At 42.4% G+C, this 26,974-nt stretch overlaps 2 protein-coding genes across 15 annotated transcripts in view; one reads left to right on the top strand and one right to left on the bottom strand.

Annotated features, from left to right (window-relative positions):
- Positions 1-10,685, top strand: part of LOC149351292 (deubiquitinase OTUD6B-like) — a 47,198-nt gene extending 36,513 nt beyond the window's left edge. For 3 of the 6 annotated variants that reach the window (XM_089580600.1, XM_089580601.1, XM_089580602.1), the window contains 4 exons: positions 495-603; positions 5,525-5,586; positions 7,189-7,295; positions 10,537-10,685. In XM_089580600.1, coding sequence (XP_089436726.1) covers positions 495-603; positions 5,525-5,586; positions 7,189-7,295; positions 10,537-10,633 — 375 coding nt within the window. In that variant the 3' untranslated portion in view covers positions 10,634-10,685. Of the gene's footprint in view, positions 1-494; positions 604-5,524; positions 5,587-5,763; positions 5,838-7,188; positions 7,296-10,536 lie in introns of those variants that run through there. The other 3 variants (XR_016290572.1, XR_016290571.1, XR_016290573.1) reach the window with 3 other exon arrangements.
- A 3,911-nt stretch (positions 10,686-14,596) lies between these two features.
- The window catches only part of LOC149351291 (NACHT and WD repeat domain-containing protein 2-like), a 76,634-nt gene continuing 64,256 nt past the window's right edge, over positions 14,597-26,974 (bottom strand). For all 9 annotated transcript variants that reach the window (XM_089580582.1, XM_089580583.1, XM_089580587.1 and 6 more), the window contains one exon: positions 14,597-26,581. In XM_089580582.1, coding sequence (XP_089436708.1) covers positions 26,355-26,581 — 227 coding nt within the window. In that variant the 3' untranslated portion in view covers positions 14,597-26,354. The remainder of the gene's footprint in view (positions 26,582-26,974) is intronic.

Here is a 26,974-nt window from a genome sequence, read left to right as displayed (position 1 = left end):
TTCAAAGATAATTAGAGAACTCTAACTTCATGCTTTTTTGTGTCAGCTCTTGCGCAAGTGAATTCTGGATTATATTGTTTTTTGGTCTAGTGTTTAAGCATTGAGTCATATAATTTGTGTTTAGCTGTAGAGATTGGGTAGGGTACTGTACATTGTTTGCGAGGCAAAAGTTGCATTGCTGTTTCAGGCTCCTCATTTGTAAAATGCTCAAATATGATATCTAGAGGTCCATGGATGGGTGAACATAAGTCCAGTATTTGTGAGGTACCTCATAGCTTAAAGGACATGCAAGAAAATAAAGCAATTAGGAAGGGCGGACATTTGGTTTTTTAAAAATTTAAGTGCACTTCTACCAATTGCAAAAGATGTAGTTAAGTTGGAAACCGCTTCTCAGGGCATTAAATTCTGACTATGAAGAAAATTATCTTTGCGTCTGTGTAGAGCTAACAGGCAGCTTCATTAGGATTCCTCTGCTGTCTTGTAATTTTTGTCAGAAATCCATGAGTGAACTGCGACAGGAAACTGCAAACTACATGCTGTCCCATGCTGAAGAGTTTCTTCCTTTTCTGACAAGCAGGAAGAGTGGAGACATGATGACTATGGGTAACCAGTCATTCTTTTTTTGTATATACCTGCTTCATATCGACGACTTTTAGTTTCATTCAGTGGGTGCAGTCATTTTGTGTGACATAATGTTCTGTCATTGTGCAGCCTAGTGCATAGCGTTAGGAATTTGCTGATAGCAAAAATGCCTCGCAAACTTGGTTTTTCTGCATAAAAGCATCGAGTGCAGCTGAATGCTGTGATGAGAATATTTCTTCATTAACACTCCAGCATTTTCAGTATTGCCATGTCCATTAAGCAGAACTAGAATATATGAGCTCTTATTGAGTGCTCCACCCTCAAAGATGTTGGAAAAGGTGTCAGTTCGCAATGTATGAAGAGAGGCTGAATTCAAATAAAACATGGAGGTGCCCAACCCATGTGTTAGGAATAGGTGACAAATGCTGAAATGCTGTGTTCCTGAAGGTGGCAGCCAGAATGCAGATGTTGGCTCAATTTCCCACTGAATGTTCTCCCACAAAGTCTTCAGTGCACTTGGATTGCTCATGTACTGCAAAAGACAAAAGTCTCCAGGATACGTGAAAAGCGATCTAAGCGCAGAGCTGCCATGTCTGCCAATGATCGCCACATTTCATTGTCACACAATAGACAATGTTGTCTCGACTTCCACCTCCACAAGTATGGTCTCGAGCCGCCAGCCAGTTACAAAGCTATCTGCTTCAGTTGCTGCTTGTGTGTCTTGGAGACTTTTGTCCCTGATTGTACAAGTCACATCAGAAGTGAATGGCATATAGGGTTTGTTTGATTCGCCTGCACTACATGAACTGGGTCTCGCAGTGCTGCACTTCAGCATTCATTTTGAAAAAGTGCAGACACCTTGCTGGTATAGTTCAGGAAAACTGTTCCAATGGCGGAATTGTGCACCTGCAGCCGCCCTTGACGCAGACGACAGCTTGTGTGCCAGCGGCTTGTGTGTTGTGATAAATGGCGAAGGGCCTCAAATTATTCCACTCGTCGAGGAGTCTGGTGCCTGTCTTGGGCCTTACTCGTATGGAGTGTTGCTGGGGCACCGTAATTAGGGCGCCACCTGAGAAGGCACTGACGGAGGGAGTGGGTTGGTGGCTCTTGCCGGCACCTCGCACCTCTTGACTTACCTGTCACTAGTGTCTTTCCTTTAGACCAATAAAGTTATAACAACAACAGTAATACTTGACACGAGGTATGTTAACTAGAAAGCAAACGTGTGCATGTAGCATGATGCACGCTGCAAAAACCGTGTAACATGTAACTCGGCGCTTGCAACACCTCGATCGTGTTTTTGCGCCTGCTGCAGTGACGTGCAGTGCATAGAGGCTATTTCATGGTAACACTTCGCTGCGATGTGCTGTTTGAAAGTTCCTCATGCGGTCCGGGATTGGTCGGCACACAGCTGGCTGCAATTTGCTGGAGACGCCAAGGCTAGCAGACGACCAGGCCTGCACTCGACCATTTGTTTTGGAAGCAGCCAGTGCCAAGCTGCTCTTGAACTGCTAGAACTGGCGCTGCACACTAGCGGCACCTAAGCAGCACCACCACAGAACTATACAGAGCTGGTGCAGAAAGTGCAGGCGAATCGAACGGACCTAGAGCCTTTAGATCGAGTGCCCTTGTAAGATGTAAGAGACGTACCGTTCTTGTATGACCATATCAGTGGCACATTTGTGAGCTAATGTATGACTTCCAGATTTTTAAAACCCTAGATGGTAATGCGTTTAGTTCACAGAACCATGTCCCATTTATTTTTGGTGTGACTGGTATGTATGCCTGACATGTTGGCATGACTGGTATGTATGTATGCACTCCTGTGCATGGTATTTATATTGGTATGTAAAGTACTCGCACAAGACAGCTGCTGCGATGTGCGAGTAAACTTACTACTGCTGTCTGCTATCTCTGTGATTTATTTTTGATCGAAGAAGTAAACTTTGAAATTAAAATGCATTACTCTTTTTTTACCATTGTCATATTTATATCTAGGCCACTTTCAGTTAGGGCACTTTGTATATTGAGGTTAAGGGTTTAGTACCGTGTAGGTATTATGAATATGTGGCATCTCATTTAACTGTGTCAGATTTTTTTTGCTGTTTTTGTAGTTTTTTTTTTGCGTGTATGTAAGCAAATTTTTCAGACTATCCACCTTTGAGTACAAAGAAAAACCTTTAATCAATATTGCCTTAGAAAATATTGTTACATTACGCGGTACATGCATAAGGAAGGAAGAAGAAGAAGCTCTTGAGTTTTTGTGAAGAAGACGACGGTCGAGCAGTGTCGGCTGGTGCCTGCAGTAAACGCCTGTGGTTTTAAAGCCCTGTTTTCTGTGTCCGCTCTCTGCAATCCCAAGCGGAACTACCCCGTAACATCTTGGTGGAGGTGTTCTTAATGAGTAAGTGAACTGTTGCCAGGAGTATAATCATTGTTCCAGTCATCTGCTCTCCTGTCATCACGTTAAAGAACCCCAGGTGGTCGAAATTTTCGGAGCCCTCCACTACGGCGTTCCTCATAGCCTGAGTTGCTTTGGGACATTAAACCCCATAAACCTATACCAAACCATCTTTTCTTGGGTGTCTCTTGTGTTCTGACAGCAGTATTTATCTGTGAAGAAAGTGCAGTGCTTGTAGACTCCTTACACGTGCTGTACTGTGTGTATTTGGAATGCTTATTTTGGGCATATGCAGTCTAAGGAACTCTTGAATAGGCCGCCGCGGTGGCTCAGTGGTTATGGTGCTCGGCTGCTGACCCCAAAGACGCGGGTTCGATCCCGGCCGCGGCGGTCGAATTTCTTTGGACCCCATAAACAAACAAACAAACAAACAAACAAACAAACAAACAAACAAACAACTCTTGAATAGTCCATATCTCCTGGACTTGAAGTGGATTCAGTGGATTTAGAATTGCCGCATAGTTAGCACCCATAAAACAGCATTATTGATTAATTCTCTATTAGGTTTCTTCACTCAAGTGGACATTCAACTGGCTCTATATTGACTGTGCTTTTGAATGAGCTTGTTTCTTTTGATCTGTCTTATGCAAACCCCAGAACTTTATAAACTTATGCGTCATGTTTTACTTCGTCATTTCATAATGATCACAAATAAGGCTAGGGACTCAAATGACATTAAAAGCAAGCCATGCTTAAATAATTGCTTGCGCAGAGTAGAATAGTTTTTCAAGCTGACGTATGTGACTGGGAAATATTGAGCAGTTGCTGCTGTTACCAGTTATTACTATAAAGCACCAGCAAACATGGAAGCAATCTTAGCTGCTTTGGTTTTAGAACAATTGCAAGAAACAAGACTTGCTTATGGGAAAATATGGAAGATAGTAAGCACATGTGCATTATGAAATGAAGATTTAATAAAAGAAAATGGTCAGAAATTACATTTTTATCATAGTTCTGCTCACTTCAAATTTTTGGAGCTATTTGCTGTGCTAGCTTCAGAATGTTTGTCAGAATGCTTCTAGTTCACAATAGTGAATGATGACCAACTGAGTTCATTTTGTAACTTGTTAACATCATTGGTAATGTCGCTCAGCATGGTGGTGGCCACACTTGCGTGTTTCTGCATCAAAAGGGGTGAAACTTCATGCTGCCTTGCTTTCATGGTGAGAGCTCAATGGGGCATAGCTAGTATTGGCATAGCCATATTGTGTTGCAACAGGAAACTCTTGCATTCATCTTCAGTGCAGTGAAAGTGTTATCCAGGTGCGTATGAATACAAGTTGTGGAGTGGTCATTATTGAGAATGTACCATTAGTGGTCATGTGGTCGATGCGGGCATGGGATCCCTTGTGGACGTGGGAGTGTGCGCTGTCATCAGAGAAGGGGCATAGCACAGTGGCTGCTGTCGCTTCTTTGGCCTGTGAAGTGGCGGGCAGGGTGAGGCAAAAAGTCTGGCAACTATTCCTGCTAGTGGAATTCTTGTAGAGCACTTGCTTAGCAAAGTGACATGTATCTGTGTCATGCATTTGAATGCAGTGTAGTTGTCTATAACCTGCATGTTAAATCACTTGTGTTACAGTTGAACCCGAGTATATTGAACTCAAAGGGGATCGCGAAATAGTTCAATATATAAAAACTTGCAATAGATAATCTTACCTGTAACCTACATGCAAAAACGCATTGCACTAACTCTAGTGACTTGCTTCTTGCAGCGACGTGCCCCCCATTGGTATGCTGCAGGGCACTGCTCGCTAGGCATTGTTAGGCTTTGCATCTAAGCCACAGCACATGATTCTTAGGAACTAGCCACTGCCTATCGTAAGATGTCTAATTCTGTTACAAGTACACTATAAATAGTATTATTACTCATTGAAACTAAGGTACAGTTAGTTTCCGCAAAACCCCTCGGCAATGAATCATGCCAGGCGAGAGGTGCTGCTAGTCATTAGTTAGGATGGCCTCACCTCACGACAGTGATTTGGCGGGGAAAATGAGCACAAGAAATCAAAGGCCACCCTTAAACACACCGCACGTTCACCTTATCGTATGACTTCACAGCACTAGCACTGCCAGCAGGTGGCCAAGGCCATGCAGCCGACCCGTCTGTGGCCACGAGAAGTGATCGAAAAGTGTCGTTAGGAGGAGGGCCCCTTGCACGGGCACAGCGCACAGGTCAATAAATCGAACGATCGTAGTTTGATATGCTGCATGACTTTGCTATACTTTACACAGAATTTTCAAGGGGATAACTGCTGCATTCGATATGGCCAATATAATACAGGGCTCAACTGTATTACTGTTTGGTGGCTAATTTTCGCGTTGTTACTAAACAGCTGCGGGTTATTCAGAACACTTTCACTGAAGATTCCTTGCATATCTAGTTTTGGAGCAAGGTGGGGTGTCGAGTGTTTCAACTGTATGTAGAGTGCCTTGACCTTTTTGCATCTACAACTTTCTCTTTCCTTTCCCCTTCACATGCAGAAGAGTATGAGGAATATTGTGCTGAAGTTTCAAGTACTACAGCTTGGGGAGGACAACTTGAGGTATGAAGAATTAGCTTTCATGTCCTCGGGAGTTATACGTTTTTCGGTGCATAACTCAAGGCTTTTTTTTTTTCCCTGTTATTTTTATTGGTGCACAATATGCATTATGTGACATGACATGCAGTTTATGCTGTGCTTTTCATGCGCTTTATGGAGGGCTTTTTTCACGTCTCGCAGTAAGCCTACCGCATCAGGTTGTTACAGCTGCCGATGGAAGATAGGAGGGGACACCAAGTGCTGAGTTGAGACAGGTGACTAACGGAATAGCAAGATTTCAGTGCTGTTGGCCCCTTCAAGCTCTGTTAAAAAACAGTAGTCTTTGTGTATGCAGGTTATGAAACGAGTTTCAGGTATGACCTATGTGAAATTTTCCAGGAAGATAGGAGTATATAGTGCTATTTATAGTGTTGTGGCTTGTGGACTCGGAAACATGATAAATAATGTTAAGTGGTAGCTTAAGGGTCCCGTGTCGCAGAAATAGTGGCATTGTTGGCAGTGGCCATGAATGTTGGCCGTGAGCAAAAAATCTCAAGGGAAGCAAACAATTAATAAAATTGAGCTGAAAAGAAAATTGAGTTAGGGTGGGAATCAAACCCAGGAACTTCGGATTGCGAGACGGGCATACTACCTATAAGCCACGAAGGCTCGTTGATTCAAGCTGAATAAAGGTGGACTTTATGAATGCATTGTGGTCTTTGACTTACTTTAGTGCCTTAGAAACATGTACTGATGTGTATATGAGTAATTATGATTATGCTAATTAGGAATTGGGTAATTGAGTAAGCAATGCAAACGGGACCTAATAAAACTATCCCATTCTTCTCTTAAAGGTGAAGCTTAAGCATCCCCTAAATTTTTTATTAAATGTCCTGAATGAACACTTCCTGCAATGTTGTGACATGATATCACTGAATCTAGTAGTGGCCAAGTTTCAACTGAAATGTGAAGTCAGGCCGCCACGGTGGCTCAGTGGTTATGGTGCTCGGCCGCTGACCCGAAAGACGCGGGTTTGATCCCGGCCACGGCAGTCGAATTTCGGTGAAGGCGAAATTCTAGAGGCCCGTGTACTGTGCGATGTCATTGCACGTTAAAGAACCCCAGGTGGTCGAAATTTCCAGAACCCTTCACTACGGTGTCTCTCATAGCCTGAATCGCTTTGGGACGTTAAACCCCATAAACCAAACCAAACCGAAATGTGAAGTCAGAACCTTTTGTGAAAGTCAGTTATTGACATTTCAGTTTTAGGTTCCATATTTTACTTACAAAAAAAAACAAAAACAGCCAGTCTGAGCCAGGGTGAAGTGCGCAGTTTTCTTGATTCAGTAAAACAATTTTGGCTCAACATGGAGTAGAAAAAGAATTTTGAAGCTTCTTTATGAAACACTGCATATTGTGGCATGACACAAGAACCAGTTTCTGAAAAGAATACTTTGCTCAAGTATGAATTCTATGTTTGCATGGACCGACGCCTTCTAAAGGTTCTGAACAAGCCTTATGGAGCTTGTCTTCACAGTCACAGTCATGTGTTGGATCAGGAACTATCATTGTACAACTTTTTTTGTGTTGCCTGTTGCATGATATTTTCCTTTCTCTTTCACACAGCTGAAGGCGTTGTCGCATGCTTGTAAAGTGCCCATTACAGTCGTGCAAGCATATGGACCTTCCATTGAAATAGGAACCGAGTATAATTGTAAGCCTATGCTGCTGAGGTAAGTCATCTTCTGGCAATGCATGACAAAATAGTTGCAGAAAAACTGCATGGCCATATCTCTTTAATGGCCAAATCATGAAGGAATCGAGGGAAGAAGTCATAAAGGCTACATTGTGCAAACTGATGTGCCCACATTAAAAACTAAGTTCAAAAATTTATTTTGCACCACTGAAATTTCAGAAATTGGTATATCGTGAATTCGTGACACTGGGAATTTGATCCATTTTTTACAACTAGTGCGAGATGAAGATTAGATTTGTAAGGAATGAAAATCTATCTGGTCATTCTAGTGCACTCACTTGTTCCTGTTACTTGGCAGAGTGCTCGTGTCCAGTTGTCACATCCTTCTACATGTATGTTCATCAGTAGCTTTCTTACTACAGTTAAACTTGGATATAACGAAATTGAGAAAAGTCTGAAATTTTTTGTTTAATGCCGGCTTTGCGTTACATACAATTTTTGCGTGAAACCTCGAAAGGACTATGAAGAACGGAAACCAAAATGAAAAATAACTGCTGTGAAATAGCCTAACAAATGTTCATAGTAAACCAACATTAGTCAAAGTCATAAACATGGAGAGACATATCACAGTTGTGTTGATAACACGAGTGCGGCAGCAGCCTCCATTGTCTCTGCCACGGATTGCACGACGCCGCTATGTGCAGAGTGGGGAGAGTGGGAGAGGTGGTAACACTTGCCCTTTTCCCCGTGCTCGTCTCCCGTAAAAATAGCCCCCGGAAACTGACTCTTTGCCGCACGTTGCCAGCGCTCTCTGCCGTCCCTACTTCCACCGTGTGTCAGCTGTGGCACCTGAATCGCGCGAGCAACTGGGCGGCAGCGATGGGCTCACACTGCTCGTCCCGTGCCTTCGTTCCTATGTCCTGTTGTTTTGTGCTGCTTTTGGACATGAGCTGTTGTAGTGCCACTTGGTCTGATGCTACAGAAGTGAAAGCTGCGAAGTGCCGCTGCGGTGACTCGGTGGTTATGGCGCTTGGCTGCTGACCCAAAAGACGTGGGTTCGATCCTGGCCATGGCGGTCCAATTTTGATGGAGGCAAAATCCTAGAAGCCTGTGTACTGTGTGATGTCAGTACTCGTTAAAGAACCCCGGAGGTCGAAATTTCCAGAGCCCTTCACTGCGGCGTCCCTCATAGCCTGAGTTGCTTCGGGACGTTAAACCCCCGTAAACCATTAACCTGAAGGCTGCAGAGACTGCTGCGTTTGCCACGGAGAGGCGCTGATTGTGTATTTTGTCAATTTTGTTTGCTCATTGCATTTGTCTCATTGCAGTTCATATTTTATCGTCATTAATTTGCGTGATGCGGCCAAATTTCAAGTAACAGAGCATTAGTTATGGATAGTCGGTGTGGCGAGTTTGCTATATTCAGGTCGACCGTTGCAACACCTTCATTACATGGAGTTCGCAAATACACATGGTTCAGTGGTTGTGGCATTGGGGAATTGAGACACTTCGTAATTTCAAGGAATTCGCTACATGCCTCATCACAGTTTGACTGTAATGAGGCATGTGCAGTCTGGCTCATCGTTGCTGTCACTCATGCAGCAGCTCACAGTAGAAGAGTGAGCAAGATGGTTCCCGAAGCAAATATTAGCTCTGTATCCCAGTGGCCACATATGTTACCACCATGTAAGACATTACATATCATACAAGAGAAGTGAAGCTGTGAAATAACATGCAAAGACAATGCTTCCACGCCAGTGGTGACACAGCAGTGATAAGGCCATTTCAGCTTCACTTTTTTCTACGATTGGTTATCTGCTCATACTTGGTGGGCATAGGTGTGGCTGTTTGGATACAAAGGGTTAACAGAGGGGAAGAAGGTGGAAGCCTCAGTTCGCTGAACAAGGTTTCGATTGGAGAACTTGTTTTTGTCTGGGGCATTGTGGTCATTCTTGGTGAGAATTATATAGGCCCCAAACTCCAAGGAGGTAAGGGAAGAGTGCGGTGGGGAGAACAGCATGGGGCGGGGGTAAGCTCTTTTTCATACTTAGGTTTATGGTTTATGGGGGTTTAATGTCCCAAAGCGACCCAGGCTATGAGGGACGCCGTAGTGAAGGGCTCCAGAAATTTCAACCGCCTGGGGTTCTTTAACGTGCACTGACATCACACAGTACACGGGCCTCTAGAATTTAGCCTTCATCAAAATTCAACCGCCGCGGCCGGGATCGAACCCGCGTCTTTTGGGTCAGCAGCCGAGCGCCATAACCACTTAGCCACCGCGGCGGCTGTGAAGGCATCCCTTATTCAGCGAATTGAGGTTTCTTTCCTCCTTCCCCTTGCTCAGGTTTGTGCTTCATGCAGCAGTTGTCACTATATTTCTTGATCGAACACTGATCCTTTAGCCAACTGGTCTTGTAACAAATTCTTCAGCTGAACGAGTTTCTGCACGATTTTCTTGAACAGATACAAATTATTGCAAGTACCCATTGTCTCGAATTCGCGATAAGCCAGTAATTCACCAAGAACAGGCATTTTAAGCATTTGGTAACAGCACAGGCAATTTACAGTGCTCTAGGGAGTGTAAGCAATTTTTTATGCAGCAATTTTTTTCCTACACTTCTGTTAACAGTTCTCACGAAGTGAGACATGCGGACTTTTTGAACATAGGCTAGTAGTCGTACATTTGCACTCCCTTTTCCTTCGCAAAGCTTCTTCACTGTGGTGTCATACCTTTTCATCAGAAAGTGCTTCCTATGGGGAACATGTTGATGTGAAAATTCGTATGCAAGCTCCATGTGTACAGGGTAGACGTGTGGTATGTCGCAAACCTGTGGCACTGCACATTAAATGACCTGTGCAGATGCCACCCTATTTACTTGTGCAGTGGCCCACAGAATTACTCTGTACCAGCACAAGTATAAAAAGGGATGTTTTCTCTTTCACTGCTATACAAAGATATTATGGTGTATATGTGTCTGCAGTTCGTTACAAATTTTCTAGTGCATTTAATTTGGTGGTATACTTATACTGCATGATAGTGATAGGCATAAACATCCAGTTTCAATGATAAATTTCTTTCTGTAGCAGCTGTCTGGGGATGGGGCAAAGCAACTAGTTAATTGCAAGTCTCATTCATGGATGGGCATCTCTTGGAATACTAGTTACAAATGTATTAACATTTCTTTCCTGGCATGTTTTTGTTTTAAATTCCAGCTTTAGTTGTTGCTTGAGAAACTTTGCTCACATGCATTTTAGTAAGTAACATAATTTTGGTGCAGCTACCACAGGTGCTTGTATGAAATGGGAGAACATTACAACTCGCTTGTCCCTAAAGAAACCAAAGTGGACGAAGACCGTGCAACTTTGGAGGCATGAACGAAGAAACATCTTTGTGCTGTTATAAACTGAATAAAGATGGAAATGGGCATTGCCTTCTTTTTTTTTTCCATGAAAATGTGTTGTCAGTGAATGAATGTTCAGAAAGTAGTACATTTTATTAACACTCCCATTTCACACAAAATGGATCAAACTCTCCTTGCAGCATATGGGACCATTAGGTCAGACCATGGTAATTTGTCAGATATTGTAACGGCATTATTTCACAGCACAGCATTAGTCCACATTGCTAAACTTAAGCTACAATGCCAAATCCAACTTTGTGAAAGTAGCTTGGATAATGCTTGCTGAACTCTCTTACTCCTGCATGGTAAAGGGCAACAATAGTTGAACTTCGCACAAAAGTTAAGGTTCTACCGCAAGTATTTAATATAAACGTGGCTTTCATTAAGCGAAATTCAGCAAATCTCTCTATTTTCTGGCAGTTAAAAGGTATTGCATGATGTAGTAGAATTAGTGCATCACACTTTAAGCTGCATCACCAGCTCTTTTCACTTTACCATTTACACCTTCAGCAACAAAATTACTTGTGAAATGGTCACACAGACCACTAAACTGTGTGTCCAGAATGCTGTTCAAGATATATTTCATAGGAAACAATATTTTGGAAGCAATTCTTTGAAATTTTCATCTCATTAGTGTATCTGAATCAGCAAGGTGGGACGTGCATCAGAGAGAATCATGAGATGGGGAGGGCTGACACAAACTCTCAAGTTTTATTCAAAGGACATACAAATATAAATACAATGGCTGCACAGGCGTGGAAGGGCAATAGAGCAAAAAATAAACAGATGGGAAAGGAACAATGTAGATGTCGAACTTGCAGTTGCATGCCAGGCGACGCAACTTACCAGTAAGAGAGAGTGTACTATCAGCAACGAATGAAATGCGAACAGGAAAATTGAGGTGCCAACACACGAACACCAACATATTAGCTCCTGGAGAGCAAATAGAAGCGAGGTTGATTAACACTCCTGAAAAAGAGTCCTTGTGCTTTAGAAGTGAAATTGTCCTCCACTAGTATTAAGCTTCCCCTGGCTAAGAGCTTCTTATTTTGCTGTTTGTGGCTCAATTGTCTTGTTCGCATTTCATTTCTTGCCTTACAGTATCTTGTTTTCAGTAGACAGCTTATGTTCATGAAGGCAAAAATTCATACGATTTGTTTTCCCACTAGAGCCTTTGCAAAAAGATGTCAAGATACTGCGTAGAGGCAATGACAAACCAGCTCTTCTTGAAGCTTGTTTTATTAAAAAGAAAGGAACAGCAGGCTGTGTCAGCATCAGTCTATAACTGTGAAATACATTTTCTAGAAAATAGATTTACATGATTTCTTTCCTGTTGTTTTCTTTTTATTTCTTGCTCTCCGACTGTTCTGCACCTGTGCACCCTTTGTATGTACCCCCTTTGCCAAAAGTAACCGAGCAACAGGGTTTTACTTCTCAGCCATGTAATGGAAACTTTGACACTCCTAAAGACTGAAAGGCGTCCAAACGTGAGGACAGGGGTTCACTTTACTGTACAGATTCAAAGCTTAAGGGCTGCCGCAAGTGCTTTGCTACGTGAATAAGAAACAAACTACCGTTGCCTGGTTACTTTTGGCAAATACTGTACATTTGTATGTGCTTCGAACAAAACTCTGTTCAGAGCTTGCGCCAGTCCTGTCCTGACCGTCTTGTGATCGTCTTAAACGCACATCCCACCCGCCGATTACGATGTGCACCAATGCACCACAGAATGCATCTTGCTGAATTGTATTTGTGTATATTATGCCCTAGTAACAAAGTTGGTCTACTGTAATCATTGCTTTATTCAAGGCTTTTTCGTGACCCTTACTGAAGCCCACGCATTTCAAATGGGATTATTTAGAGCACGATGGCAGCAGTCTTGGTGGATTAGTGGAGAGTATTGCCCCAAGAGAATTTGAGATATCTGAAGAAGCATTGGTGGTTCTCAAGAAAAGCACGCTAGTTTTCTTCTGCAGAGAGAGGTACACTGCCTTGGTAGTAATGAGGACCTATTTGCTTACATACCTATTTTAAAGCATTTTCAACATCACGTGCATGTTGTTATTGAAATATTACTCTTAATAAAACTTGTCTTTTAGACTCGATGAATTTGACGTTGAAGGCTTACTCTATTCTAGATTTAAGAGGAAGCTCTACCTTTTAGTTTTTGAAGTTAGCTTAGTTGCAACTTTCCTTTGCAAGTATGTTTGATTAGATATGATTTGATGGGGTTTAACTCTTTCCGTACCATGGGGAAAATGACCATTTTCTGAAGGTTTCAGTACATTTTTTTTTCTGTAAAAACTATTGCATTCAATATTGATTGCAATACCCAGAAACAGAGCTGAATGAAGGTGCTTTCTATTAATATACGTTTAAACAATAAATTGCATGTTGCAACAAAAAATTTTATTTGCTAAAAACGAGATTTTAGAAAAAAAATTCAACAAAACTTGCAAAAACACGCTTGTATTTAAAAAGAAAAAAAACGTTAAAAATTTTCTGAAATATGCAAATTGTTTGTTACTCTATTGGCCACTCTCTGCAAAAAAAAAAAAATAATTTCTATCTTGAATAGTATTGTTGCTACAAAACAATAACTGGAAACCCTATAGTTGTGCATTGGAGCGCGGCCGCCTGTGTTTCAGGCTGGTTTCCATCATCACCGATGTGAAAACTGAATCATCTTCAGCACCTTGCAACATTTTCAGGCTCGTTGTTGCACAGGATGTCGATTAAATCACTCGCAGACGAAACGGAGTCCTGAGATTTGCTGTCTTAGAGCGCGTGCCGCGCATACGGAGGCTGCAAAGCGACTTTGATGGTACCGTATCTTCGGAGTGCGTTAAAAAAAATGACGTTTTATAGGGGCAAAAAAAACTATATCGGAAACAAAACTTCAGTTCTCCGCCTACAAGCCAGATGCGCATCATGCCTGTAAGCAACGCGGAAGGCTCCGAAGTCCGAAGGTGAAGGCGTCATTTGCGGGCAGCATGGCGGGCAATGAGCACAGGTCCGCGTCTTCATTTCTTCGCAGTGCGATAGAAAGTGCCCCCTCACGGGACAAAAGAAAACTACATCGGAAACAAAACTTTGGTTCCTGGCCTACAAACTACATCTGCAGCGTGGTCATTAGCAACGCAGAAGGTTCTGAAATCGGGGCATAAAATGATCGTTAGCGGGCTAACGATGCTCAATGGGCGCGGTAGGGAGAGAGTTAATGTCTCAAAGCGACTCAGGCTATGAGGGGCACCGTAGTGGAGGACACCGTATTTATTGACTACCTGGGGTTCTTTAACGTGCACTGACATAGCACAGCGCACGGGCCTCTAGCATTTCGCCTCCATCGAAATTCGACAGCCGCGGCCGGGATCGAACCCGCGTCTTTCGGGTCAGCATAACCACTGAGCCACCACGGTGGCTTCCCTTGCATGTATCTGCAAAGCATAAATCTTTTTTTGGCAATTACTGGGCAGATGGCAAAAAACTGCTGTGTAAAAAAAAAAAAAAGCTTGTGAAGAGACAAGGCTTACTGCAAATTTTTAACCTAGGTCCTCGTTTATAATTTTACCTTACTGTTTGCCTCACCATGGTGGCTCGGTGGTTGGAGCGCTCGAATGCCAAGCCCGAGGACGCAGGTTTGATCCCAGTCACATTTTGATGCGGGCGGAACACAAGCACCCATGTACTGTGCGATATTAGTGCACGCTGAAGAATCCCAGGTGGCCGTAGTTGGAGCCCTCCAATACGGTGTCCCTCATAGCCCATGTTGCTTTGGGATGTTTTAAACCCATATACCATACCAAATCTTGCTGAGTGCCTAACGATCAGGGTCCTGAAACCTGAAATTCACGACTGCCTCTGGAGCTAATACAGACAAAAGCACAATAAAAACCACAACACAGTGTGTCGGAAACGAAGAGTTGTGAATCAGAAGTGTTCAGATTTCATTTATTCTGCTTGATACTACACGCGCGATGGGTCTTAAACCTGCTACAGTGCTTTATGTGGACACGACATACTAGCCGTCTTTCTGCACAATATTTTACTAGCGCAAGTTTCGTAACCTTGAATACGAAGTCGTCTCGTTTTTAATGTGATAGCGTTAAGGCTCCCACTGTGTAGAAAATCCGTCATCGGTGTTGGCGTTGCGAGTGAAAAATCTCAGAAGCAACCAACCTAGGTGGGCAACCTAGGTCACATAACCTTGTGGCATCATCACAACCTGCCCACCGGGTGATGAGCAAACTGACCACTGTGGCAGGTGGCAGTTAAATTAATGGTTGGTCGCGAGAAGTTGCCCAGAAGCAACCTGGGTTGCACAAGCCCCACCGGTGGCAGCACCTGCCACTGCAAGGCCATTGCTCAACAGCTGCACCACTGCTCCAGGAGTGGTACGAGGACTCTCAGGGATCCATGAATGTAATGTCGAGAATGGCCAATTCCACATATATGAGCATTAACCCACTAAAGGTACCGTGTCATAACTTTGAGGCGGAGCTTTAGCGTCCCCTCCATGTTTTTTTTTTTTTTTGCACATATGCATTATTGTGAAGCTGTCATTATAAAATTGCTGGAATATGCTTTCGAGACCATATATGCGATCATCTGATCTGCACGTCACTTACTGAAACTAAGACTTAAAAAAACTTTCTCTGAATACTCCGTTTTGTTCATGCATGTACATGGCGCTTGGGGCTGTATAAAAGAATAAATAAAGTCTAGTGCCATTTTGTCTGTGCTTTCTCTTGTGCTCCTCTTTTTAGCTGGTGTCACCTGGACTACCACTGTGTACAGCTGGGAGTCCATTTCAGCCACCCAGTTGAACTGTATTTCATTTGAGTCCCACTGGAATCTGTTAAAAACCAAGTAGTTCCAATGATTTTTTTTTTTTTTTTCTGTCTGCAACTGTATAGCAAAGAAGAAAACTTGGGATATCTGTGTGAAGTAGAAACTTTGTTAGTGGGTTCTGTATAGCAGCAAGCACATTTCTTCACAGCATGGGTGCGTGGTGGCCCGTTTTTCTGGTTACTGTGAGAAAAAAGAAAGTAGTTTTGCTTGCAGTAAATATAAAGGCCTTATATTTGCAGTAGAAATTTCAATTAAGCGAACTCAATGTAGACTGTTGAAGTCCTGTTGAAGTTTTCTGTACCTGAATGGCTCCCGGCCGCGGCGGCTGAATTTCTTTGGAGGAGAAATTCGAGGCCCGTGTACTGTGCGATGTCAGTGCACGTTAAAGAACCCCAGGTGGTCGAAATTTCCGGAGCCCTCCACTACGGCGTCTCTCATAGCCTTAGTCGCTTTGGGACGTTAAACCCCATAAACCAACCGACCAACCTGAATGGCCAATAACTGCCATGAATTTCACACATTGTATAGTTAATTCAAACGACAACTGCCATTGGCCCAGGCACCTGCTTGTAAAATGTTTACACAAAAACCTATTCACGTGACGGCACAGTGGAACCGAGCATAGCTGGAATATTAACATCAATCTTGCCATGAAGTATGCTAGAATTGAAGCCTTTATTTTAAATGGGTATTTACGGCTAGATGCAAAACAGAACTTCTTTGGGTTGCTCAAATGCACTAGCACTGCTAGGTCACGCCGCATTTCAAATGCAAGTTTTTGGGTTTTGCCAACATGTAATTTGCATGGAGGGCAGATGCTATGAGTTTTCCTGTCTCTGCACTGGCCTAAATCTGGTGAAGCGAAGTTTTAACAGCTGCTGCTGCAAAAGGCAAAACAGCCGCATGCCCTCAATCCACTTTTGACGTTGCCAAGATGCTGAAATGGAAAATGTAAATAGTATGCCATTTAAGTATATGCACAGGAAAGTGCTAAAAATTTACAGGCTAACTGGAAGAACTTTGACACCACTGCGGCGACACACATTGGAGCAATGCAAAAGCAAAGTCCACATACTATACTGACGTCCGTGGCTGTTCTGACATCCATGTACTATATCGACGTCCATGGCTATTTAGACGTCCAAGTGTATTTTTTAGCGTTTAATTAACTAATTACACTTTATCAACCAAATTTTTCCCACGGCAACATTTTATCACATGCTATCTGTCGCAATCACACTGTCACATATTTATCTTCAGAGAACGCCGCAATCGTGCGGACAAAATTGCGGGCACTTTTTGCTGACGCGACAGAGCCTTGCTCTCGCATTAATAACAGAAGTAAACAACGAACTTCACCAGGTTTCAAGCCTAGTTTAGAATTGCATAATCATGTAGGCATGAAAAACATTTCTTTGCAGGGATTTCCACTCGCCTCAGTAGTTAGGGTGCTCAGCTGCGGCGGTCGCATTTCGATGAAGGTGAAATGCAAAAGGTGCCCATGTGCTGTGCGATGTCAGTGCACATTGAAGGTCCCCTGTTGGTTGAAAGTATTCCGGAGCCCTCTACTATGGCACCTCTTTCTTCTTTCACTCCCTCTTTTATCCCTTCCACTGCGACACAGTTCTGGTGTCCATAGAGATGCAAGACAGTTACTGCGGCATTTCCTTTCCTCAAAAACCAATTTTTTCAGGGATTTCCTGCTGTAGTCATGCTGGCCACACACATCTTGCACCCAAGTTTATACTTGCCAGATAAGCCTGCATTGAGCATTGTGAAGACATAACAGTAATTCATGCTTTAATTTCCTGCAAAACTCAAACATCTGAGAAAGAACATTCTCACTTCTCACAGTTTTATAAACAAAGCATATCATACCATACTAAGGTCAGAGTATGGCCTAGTTAATACAACATCGGGATATAAAAAAGTGCAACAGGGATAAAGAGAACACAAGAGTATGCAGCACAATACAAAAGAATAAGAGTACAAGTGCTTATGTTGTGTTCTCTTTGTGTACTTGTAGTCATGCTCTTTTTAATATGCCAAACCATATCATTTCACTCTAGCTTCCTTTTCAGAGAAGCAGCAGTTGTGATAGCCCTTCGCTCAATTAAAAAAAAAAAAAAAAGATTTGGACATGCAATATATTTATGAAACAGTGCATATTATAGCCATAAGACCCTATGTTTGGTGTGTAATCGTCACAGTTGTATGTTTTCCTAGCCTTGGAGTCTACTCCATTACCTCATAAGAACATTGGTTATTGGTTTTGCTTTGCGTGTCCCACCCAGGTCGTTTTTTTCCTCCATTTCCACTAAGATGCCATTAAAAAGAATTTATTCCCTTTCAGTCCCTTTTATCAGGCTTCATGTTTCAGCCTCATAGGCTTTATTTTTAGGGAATTTTCTGTCCATTTAAGCACCATTTTATTATGAACTTACCTCCTCTTTTCTCCTACTTCTGATTTTGAAGTATTAAGAGGTTCTCTCAATTCATTTTACTCATTTCTTGTGAGCCGATACATACCAAATAGTTTAGCATTCACCATTTCTGTACTATGCTCGACTGATGGGTAGTTGCACATTAACCATGAGCAATGAATACTATTTTCACACTGCTGCAGATTGTCGCTGCCATGTGCCTAAATCAGTATCCACCCCCTCATCAGTGTGACTCATTGCTAAGTTGAGTGCTCCCAGAATGCTTCAAGGAGGTCTTGAAAATGAAAAGTGTAGTGAAAATCACGGGACACAGGAGAAAGAAAACGGTTTCCAGCCAGCCTTCACCTGTGCTGTCTTCTGCACATTTTTTATCAAAGTTGTTTGTTTACCTACTGACCAGACCCCGTGCCATTCTTTGAAAAATCCCCACTGTGTAAAGAGCTGGTTAGTGTGAGCCATACTGTACCTGTTGATGCTTAGTAATGAGCTTTGCAATGTGTGGTGCACAAATTTTTTGTTAGTACATTTTACTCATGTGCATATATGAAATACCACCAATGGAAAAAGTCAACATGCCCTCTCATCCTGGAAGAACACTTCTTTTCAATGTTTATTTGAAACACATGTGGTTAAAAGGAAAACAGAAGCTTGCCTTTGATACAAACACTTTAGGTACTAAGTCTGGCTTGACCAGTATGATAGTAACATGCTTCCTTTGACAATGCAGCAGCAGTGAAAAGGAGCACATTTGTCAGCACAAGGTATACAACCAGAAAAGCTCAAGAACGTGCAAATGCAACAAGTTTCTCAAGGTGTCTGCGTATGTATACACATGTGCATATATATGCACACACACACACATATATATACATATATATGTATATGCGTATACATGGTAAACTGAAAAGAGCTTCATAGGTTACGTTATCTGCCAGGAGACCAGAAAACAATAGACACTTAAACTATATGTATCCATAAGCTATTTGTAAAACAGACTTATGGATCAGACATGCTGTTATGTACAAGTTCAATGGCACACAAGAATTAAGCAGCACATACAGACAGCATCATACTTTGGTACAAGGAAACTTCTTTTGTCGGTTTTTGTCCCTCCCATATCAAACACAGCTGCTGTTGGTCAGTGCCAGCCCCACCACAGACAGGAGCTTTTTTGCATGTTTCTGTTCACAAGCACCTCTCCACAGTAACCATGTTTACTTATCTACAGCTAGGTGGCAACTTGGTTGTGCTGCAGCACCACCTCACTGCTCTGGTTGCCAGCTCACTTTCTTTTTTAACTGCTGTGTGAATCGGTTGGCCTCCAGGAACAGGTTCCTTAGACATAGCTTGAGCATGCAGTTGGGGCCCAAGGTTGTAGGGTTGTGGGCAGCTGCAAATTGCTTCAGGGGCTGTTGTTACAACGTTGAAAAACAATGCTGGTTCTAGACTAGAATGATACAACACACACCAGCCCCCCACATTTTGTTGGCCACTTCCCAGCTTGGCGATATCTAGCAGTTTTCACAAATCCAAAAAACATGGGGCTCAAGTTTTGTTGACTTATGCATTATGTTGCTATAACCTGTTGCACAGTACATTTATGCATAAATTGCACATAACTTGAGTTTAAGAGACACAGGTGTACACAACTGTCACAAGTGTTAATGTTGTAAATAATTTCCATTATATTTATGTTTCAGAATTTTCTACACAGCGGTGGTTTCATGAGAGAGCCTAGAAAGTGGGTACAAATAAACTGAAGCCACACAGTTTATCTTTTAACCTAGATGCCTGAGGTGAACTGATGGTGTGTGTGCATGCAAGGCCTTCACTTTTTAGTAAACCAGATAGTGCAAGCCTTAGCTTTTCACTTCAGCTGATAGTTACTACTATCCTGGCATCACAAATCTTTAAATGCACTGTGACTGGGACAGTAACTAAGTGTTCTTGGCTTTCCCCAAAGATCAATACTAGGATCAAATAGAAAGATTGAATATGTTGATTGCATATACACAGCTCATCACCACACATCAGCTCACAACCGATACTTCCAGCTGCAGAGGAGTGCAAGAGGAAGTACACAATATGAGAGCTAAGCTCAAGTTTTCATTGTGCACCACGAGACGAGCTCCAGAACACCCAGAAGTGTTCAGCTTTAAACACAGCTCAGTGAAAACAAATTGCTGGCTTGACAAATCTTGAAATGTGAGACACACAACTTACAATACTAACTAAAGCGAGAACCACTGATTGGCTTTACAATGACCTCATGATGGAGAACAGTATGCTTATGCTGGCACGGGTGCAGTAATAACTAATGGCATGTGGTTATGTTCTCTCTGCATTCCAACGAACAGAAAAGTAGCATTCTGCAAATGTTTTCACTGCTCTTTTTGACTTCTACGCCTGATTACTTAGTACCATCTTTGCTAAAAGTAACCAAGCAGCTGCGCCGGCAGCTGGAGCAGGCTTGCAGCCAATCGGGGGCATTGCGGTCTCCAGCACTAGCCACTGTCCCCAGCTGCGAGCGCAAACTGCCTGACGTAAGCCTGTGCCCTCGTGAAGGCGCAAAACCGCTTAGCGCACATGCTACCTATTTGCTTATCATCATCCAATGAAGGAGAGCGAAAGCGCAGGCTTAAGTCCGCCAGTTTACACTCACAGCCGGAGAGCAGGGGCAGCAGTGGAGAGCCCAGCGTCGCCGCTTGGCCTCAAGGCTGCTCTCGCCACTGTCGCGGCTGCTCGGTTACTTTTGACAAAGACAATACATACAGTAAAATCTCGGCAATACAATTACGGCTGATACTAATCTCAGGACGAAGCAAATCTCTGAAATTGCCCGGCCTAAGCGCATTGCAACGCAGCGAGCTATGGAAAGAAAAATGATAGGTGTAACATTAAGAAACAGGAAACGGGCAGAGTGGCTGAGAAAACAAACGCGGCTTAATGACATCCTAGTAGAAATCATCAAGAAATGGGCTTGGGCAGGACGTGTAATGTGAAGGCAAGATAACCGCTGGTCCTTAAGGGTAACGGAGTGGATTACAAGAGAAGGCAAGCATGACAGGGGGCAGCAGAAAGTTAGGTGGGTGGATGAGATCAACAAGTTTGTGGGGATAGGGCGGCCGCAACCGGCAAAGGCCAGGGTTAATTGGAGAGATATGGAGAAGCCTTTGCCCTGCAATGGGTGTAGTCAGGCTGCTGCTGATGATGATGATGAAGCACATTGCTTACAATTGGCAAAATTTCGGGTGTTCCGAACTCTATCCACGCCCCTACATATGTCACAAACACGGGAGCCGCGACCGCACCCATGATCGCCACTCATGCAGTATGCACACGATAAACACCGAGTGGTGGCGCACGGCTGTGAACAGAGTAGCACGAATGCATTTCCTATGTCTCAGCACAAAGATTTTGTTCATTTTTTGATGACACGAACTTCGGGTGATACAAATATTTTTTGCGATCCCATGAGATTTGTATCAGCAAAATTCCACTGCAGTTACATGCATGCCTACTTCATGTAACTAAGGCATGATACTCAAGTTTGATCATTTAAATCATGTTATCATCCACTTACAAAAGAACAAAAGAAATCACACCCTGAAAGTGTTCAGCCCATTCCTTGTACCACAAAATACTGAATGAAACATAAACAGAACTTACCATTGAATGTTTACAGCTGCAAGTTACCGTAGAAAATGGGTAAATACAAGACAAAAGGATACAAAGGACAGAAACAAATGCATGATGCAAATGGAGACTAGGCATTCCTCGTAATTTGCTTGCAGACGTGTGAAGTTCAGAATAATTTACCAGTGAAATTAAAGCGAAAGCATAGCAACAACAAAGTGCTGCATTGCTTTTAGAAACAGCCTCAAGTGCTTTTGCTGCAAGCCAGTCTGATTTGAAAATCGTACAGATGTGGCATTGAGAGGTTGGTTTTGTTTAATGACACACTTGGCTGCAGGGCAGGCCAGGTCAGTAATAAACAACAATTTTTTGTTCAAAGTGTGACCTCTCCCATGAAAGAAAAGTCTTGAAAGTAAAAGCCATGGTGTGATTATGTGTAACTATATCAGGGACACTCTCATACACAGGCATATTATCCCTAATTCACATAGACAAAGTACGAGTAGGGTCGGAATGGTGCAGCGTGTGCCATTCGCTTCTTTCTGTGGCTGCACTTGCCTTTGTCCAAAAGAAATTGACCTGTGACTGCATGGAAAGCAAGCACCTGCAAATTGTTCATTATCTTTGGGCAGGTGTTTTGTCTTTATAGTGACAGATGGCACAGCCACTCTTTGTACTGCAATATCTTTATGTTTCTTTAGCATTAGTGGACAAAGGCACAACTCAATTTTTTATGCAAGCATGAAACATGAGATTTCACTGAAAAAGCATTTAAGCCTGGCTCGAAAAGTAATGCAACAGAGGGCAACTAATGTGATAACAGCTCTGATAACATACTGGGATGCAAGGCTAGCTGCCGCAGCATTTCAGCATTATGAATATGCCTTTTTGGTTTACTTAAAAAAAGTACTTCCTTTGGACAGTTCTCAGAAGTGCACCCAATTCATAATTTACTGCACACGGTTTGACTTCGTAAGTATCAAGGGGAGCTACATAGTGATTTTTGCGAGTGCAAAACTTATCTTGACATCACCTCCCTTTCACTATAACCAATCAACAAACTATTTTTTTTTACTCTGGGTGATTGTCAGGGTGCTCAGCAATGACACCGAGCTACTAAAGAAATGAAACAAGAAGTCACATGACAAAAATTTAAATACACTAGGGCATAACATTGCAGGTCTAGATGCTAGTTTAATCTAGTTATTAATAATCAGTTTCCACAGTTACCAGAAAATGGAGCAAAAAAGCACTTCTTGCCCACTTATAAAGAACCCAAAGTATAAACTAAGGTCATCGTTCAAGCAAGCTTTTTTTTTTTTGCCTGCATTCAGAGGACAGAGCTTTTGAGTCGTGGTACATATATTGTGCACATACATGCAGAAGACTTGGCTCACATTCACAATACTGGGAGAAAATTCAGTGTTGGCATCATTCTACACCTTGCACTCTTTGCAACAGTCTCCCCAGGCTATGCTATATCTGGCACATCATGTATTACAAAAAGCAGCTAGGATGGGAGTAGGCAAGCAAAATGTGTAATTTCACTCTTTGCCACACAGTAACAGAACTCTGCTGGCAAGCACATGGCTGCAGACAAATTTTTTCTCTTGCTAATTAGAAATAGTGTAGTGTAGTAAACCAATGTGGTTCTGCTTGGTTGTGTTCCTCACGGCTCACTTGGCTGTGCATGCATGTTGCATGCAAAAGTTTCAGGGTTAAAAAGACAATTGGAAGGATGTGAGAAGAAAATGATTGCCTTCACCTACAGTAACAATCTTGTATTTTATTTAAGCTTTAAAATGTAGCAGTGGCAGTAACGCTAAAAAAAAAGGGGGGGGACTTAAAACTTGACTAGGAGCCAGGAAATATTTGCATTACAAGCCACTGGTCATCGTTAGATGTTGCACTGTTCTAACTTATATCACTATTCCGTAATAATCTGAACAAAAATTATATTCTAATTGAAAACAAGAATACAAAAATTACAAGCTGTATTACAATGCTTGCTCATTTCCCTTGAAAACTGAAGCAAGCCTGTTTTACCTGACTGACTTTTTGTCACAACAAGAAAAGAGATTATTATAGCGATTACTCCCACTAAGCTGTACTCAAATGCTGGGCACAGGTTAGATGTTAATGTAGTATATAGGTTGGGGTCTTGTGTATGAGTTGGCTTTTGTACATGCTTGTTCAGACACACATCAAGAAATATTGCACTCCTTTTTAGGCCTTGCATTCCAGCTTACACTTGGCCTACTGAAGTTGTGGGTGACCAAAAAAAAACAAAAAAACTAATGGAACCTTCCTGAAAAAGCCATTGCACAAAAGGCTCTCACAAGAAAGAACACTATAAAAAAAATGTCCCAGTGGCTGACCTGCACATTTGCCAGAAACATTAGTGTGCTTCTTGACTGCTGCTGGGAAGAGTACCTTGAGTAGCAGACACACACAGTAGGGCTTCTGTAAAAGCACCTCTCAATGAGCTTTGCCACCAGTTATGCTGTGGGCAGAATTGGCAGTCTTCACAAAGACAAGAGACAGATATCCATGCATCAAAATGTTTGCATCATGGTACATTTGTGTGTAGAGTGGATGCCAACGGCAGTTTTGGATGACTGAAGCTGCCAACATGTTTGGCATTATACAAAGTTGGCAAAGGCTTGAAAGACTAAAGCTCTTTGCATGGAACATAATAATGTGCTACTCCTAGGAGGATAACAAAAGTGAGATTCTAGCTGCTTTTATGCTGAAATGAGCCACGCGGTGCATATTTTTCTGAGCTGCAGACCTGCTTATGTGCCCTGCTTGTTAAAAAGTGCATTCACTGTACATGGTGAACAAGACACTCTCCAAAGATAGCAGAGCTCAAGCCTATCGCATTTCTTCTACAGATCAAAGAATACATTTCATCTATGTCAGTCCAACTTTGCACATCATAACACATTGTGGTGCTACAAAATCCAGAAGCCAGGGGTGCATATTTGCTTGCGGGTAAACAAACCATGCTAACATGAGTGCCTCACTTGTTGGGCTGTTGTACTGGCAGCAACATTACACAGATTTTATAAACAGTAACACTGTGTTCAAGTTTCCTGAACTTTGTGATGTTTTAACATTGCTTTGGCATCATGCTAATTAAAGACTTTTGTGACGCTTATTCTTATTTTCCAGTGTTTGTCTTTCAGACTGCTTAAAGAGGTACAGACATGCAGAGTGATGAAATCAAATATTTGCAAACTTGATTCTGAAGGGAGTGGTGTTTATAAATAATTTCTGTATTGTGGCATACATTTACAGCTGCTAATAATGCAGGGTCATTTTTGTGACATGAACATGAGGCTGCAGAAGAAAAAAATGCAACAACCATACCATATGCATGTGTACTGTTTGTGTGATCTAAAGCATGTGCTAACCACTTTTTTTCCTGGCAGATTTTTGGATTACAAGCACTGGGTAATGAAGAGCAGAATATTTCATCCCAGAAATGATGGATAATGGATCCACATTCTCCAAGAACTAAACAGTTTTAGAAGTGAACTGCATAGAGTTGGTAGCTGAAAAGAGAAGTCTAGAATTAGAATACTTGTGGGAGTGTATCATGAGCATCTGGTTTATGATAAGCTTTGTCAATATCTCAGCTTACAATCCTCACATAATCATTTTTCGTACGTTGTAGTTCATGCAATGCGATTAGTAGAAAAACTTTTATGCTGATGCATATGTTTAATGGCTTGCTTCTTTTGCTTATTTATTAAGGCATATATCTTTCTAACCACCATGAATAAATGCAATGAAAAAGATTCACTCCTTTCTAGACCTCACGACAGCTTCTGATAGCCATGAACCGACTACAAATCTCCCAGCATGAGCTTTAAATTTACATTCTAGGCCTATGACTGATGATGGGTGATGGGATAAGTACTTGATACCACACGCAAAGTTGGGCAGCGTGGGGAAACGCTGTGCAAAAAAGAAAATTCAAACTGTGGCAATGAAGAGTGCTGAGAGAGACATGTAAATGGTTGTGGCATGACTTTAACTTACAGTAGACCTTTTCTTCTAATTCAGCGTCCATCCCTACTGTTGAGTGTGTTGACACTTCACAAACAGAAAAGCACATTTTGCTTCTGCTGTTGCACTCTTCCATCCCTGCCCAAATATTCAAATGTAGTTTACAACAGACCAAAATATTTCAGGTGCATGACATATATTATGTTAGAACATGTGCTACTCGCACACAATCTCTACAGAATCGAAAAATTCTGTCTGTACCTCTTTAATATGCTGAAACATACCTACCACACTAATACTGTTCCGACAGATACGATAGAAAAAAGTCGTCATCCTTGCTCAGTAAATGGTGAGCCAACTTCGTACCTTGAGCAGGTACTATTAAATTGCTTCACATGGAGCATTGATGTTCATAAAGTGTGCTGAATCAAGATTGCTCTGGGACTGGCTGAAACTTTATATACAGATGGCTCCTATGTCAAGAAGGCCAACGCACCTTCAGCACAGTACTACATACTAAAAATTTTTTCCTGCGTACTGATAGCTTCAGCCTTGCTCCCTTTTCCCTCTGAGTCAAAAAGCCGACTGGAGAAATTTTGCTCAGTTTGTGGTTTGTATGGAGTGAGAAACATGCTAGTTGGTGCCAGACAGAACAAGGAGCTGCAAGCATCCCTTGTCCCCTTTGGCTTGCAGCAGTTCAGCCACTGCACTACTTTCATGGGTTGGCAACAAACAGTGACTTCAAGCAACTCAGCCTTGTTGGCTGACATCAAAGACTTTGCCACAGTTGCTGACATTGCCATAGGTGTTTGATGCAAGACGAGACTCGGGCAGGCTCTGGTCGCCATCACCATCGTGCAGTAGGTGACAGAAGACGCGGTCATATCCTTCAAGCCCCATTACCACCGCTTTTCCATCCAGAGTCAGTTCACAGCATGTCACAGCCAGGTCAGGCGTGAACACTGCTAAGCACTCCCCTGCAAATCAAGACCACTGTGCATTAGGATCGTAGAGTAAATAAGTATACCTTAGAGAATTTTACATGTTTACTGCCTTGCAAGAAAAAAACCATAAACGCATCAGTGACAGTTTACAGTTATGTACAATCGGCAGCAAAAGTTTACGGGCGCGCATTCTTGGGAAAACATTTATTGTAGTACTGTTACCAGAGGATACCGCATGCACATACCCTCATACCTTGGCTCCTTTCAGAAGACTGGACTGCGTGACTGTGCCGGAAAAAATATTTTTCTGCGCATTCACCTCCCGTAAACTTTTGCTGCCAATAGTACTTACAGCCATATCGCTTTGCATAGTCTAGATGCCATGCTGACAAATCAACTTCGCTGCACTATGGTTAGCAAGATTTC

The sequence above is a fragment of the Amblyomma mixtum genome, chromosome 3 (assembly GCF_055824585.1).
Source record: "Amblyomma mixtum isolate Tamu chromosome 3, ASM5582458v1, whole genome shotgun sequence".
Classification (NCBI taxonomy): Eukaryota; Metazoa; Arthropoda; class Arachnida; order Ixodida; family Ixodidae; genus Amblyomma; species Amblyomma mixtum.
Note: the sequence above shows the minus strand (reverse complement) of the source record. Positions and strands in the feature narration are given on the sequence as shown.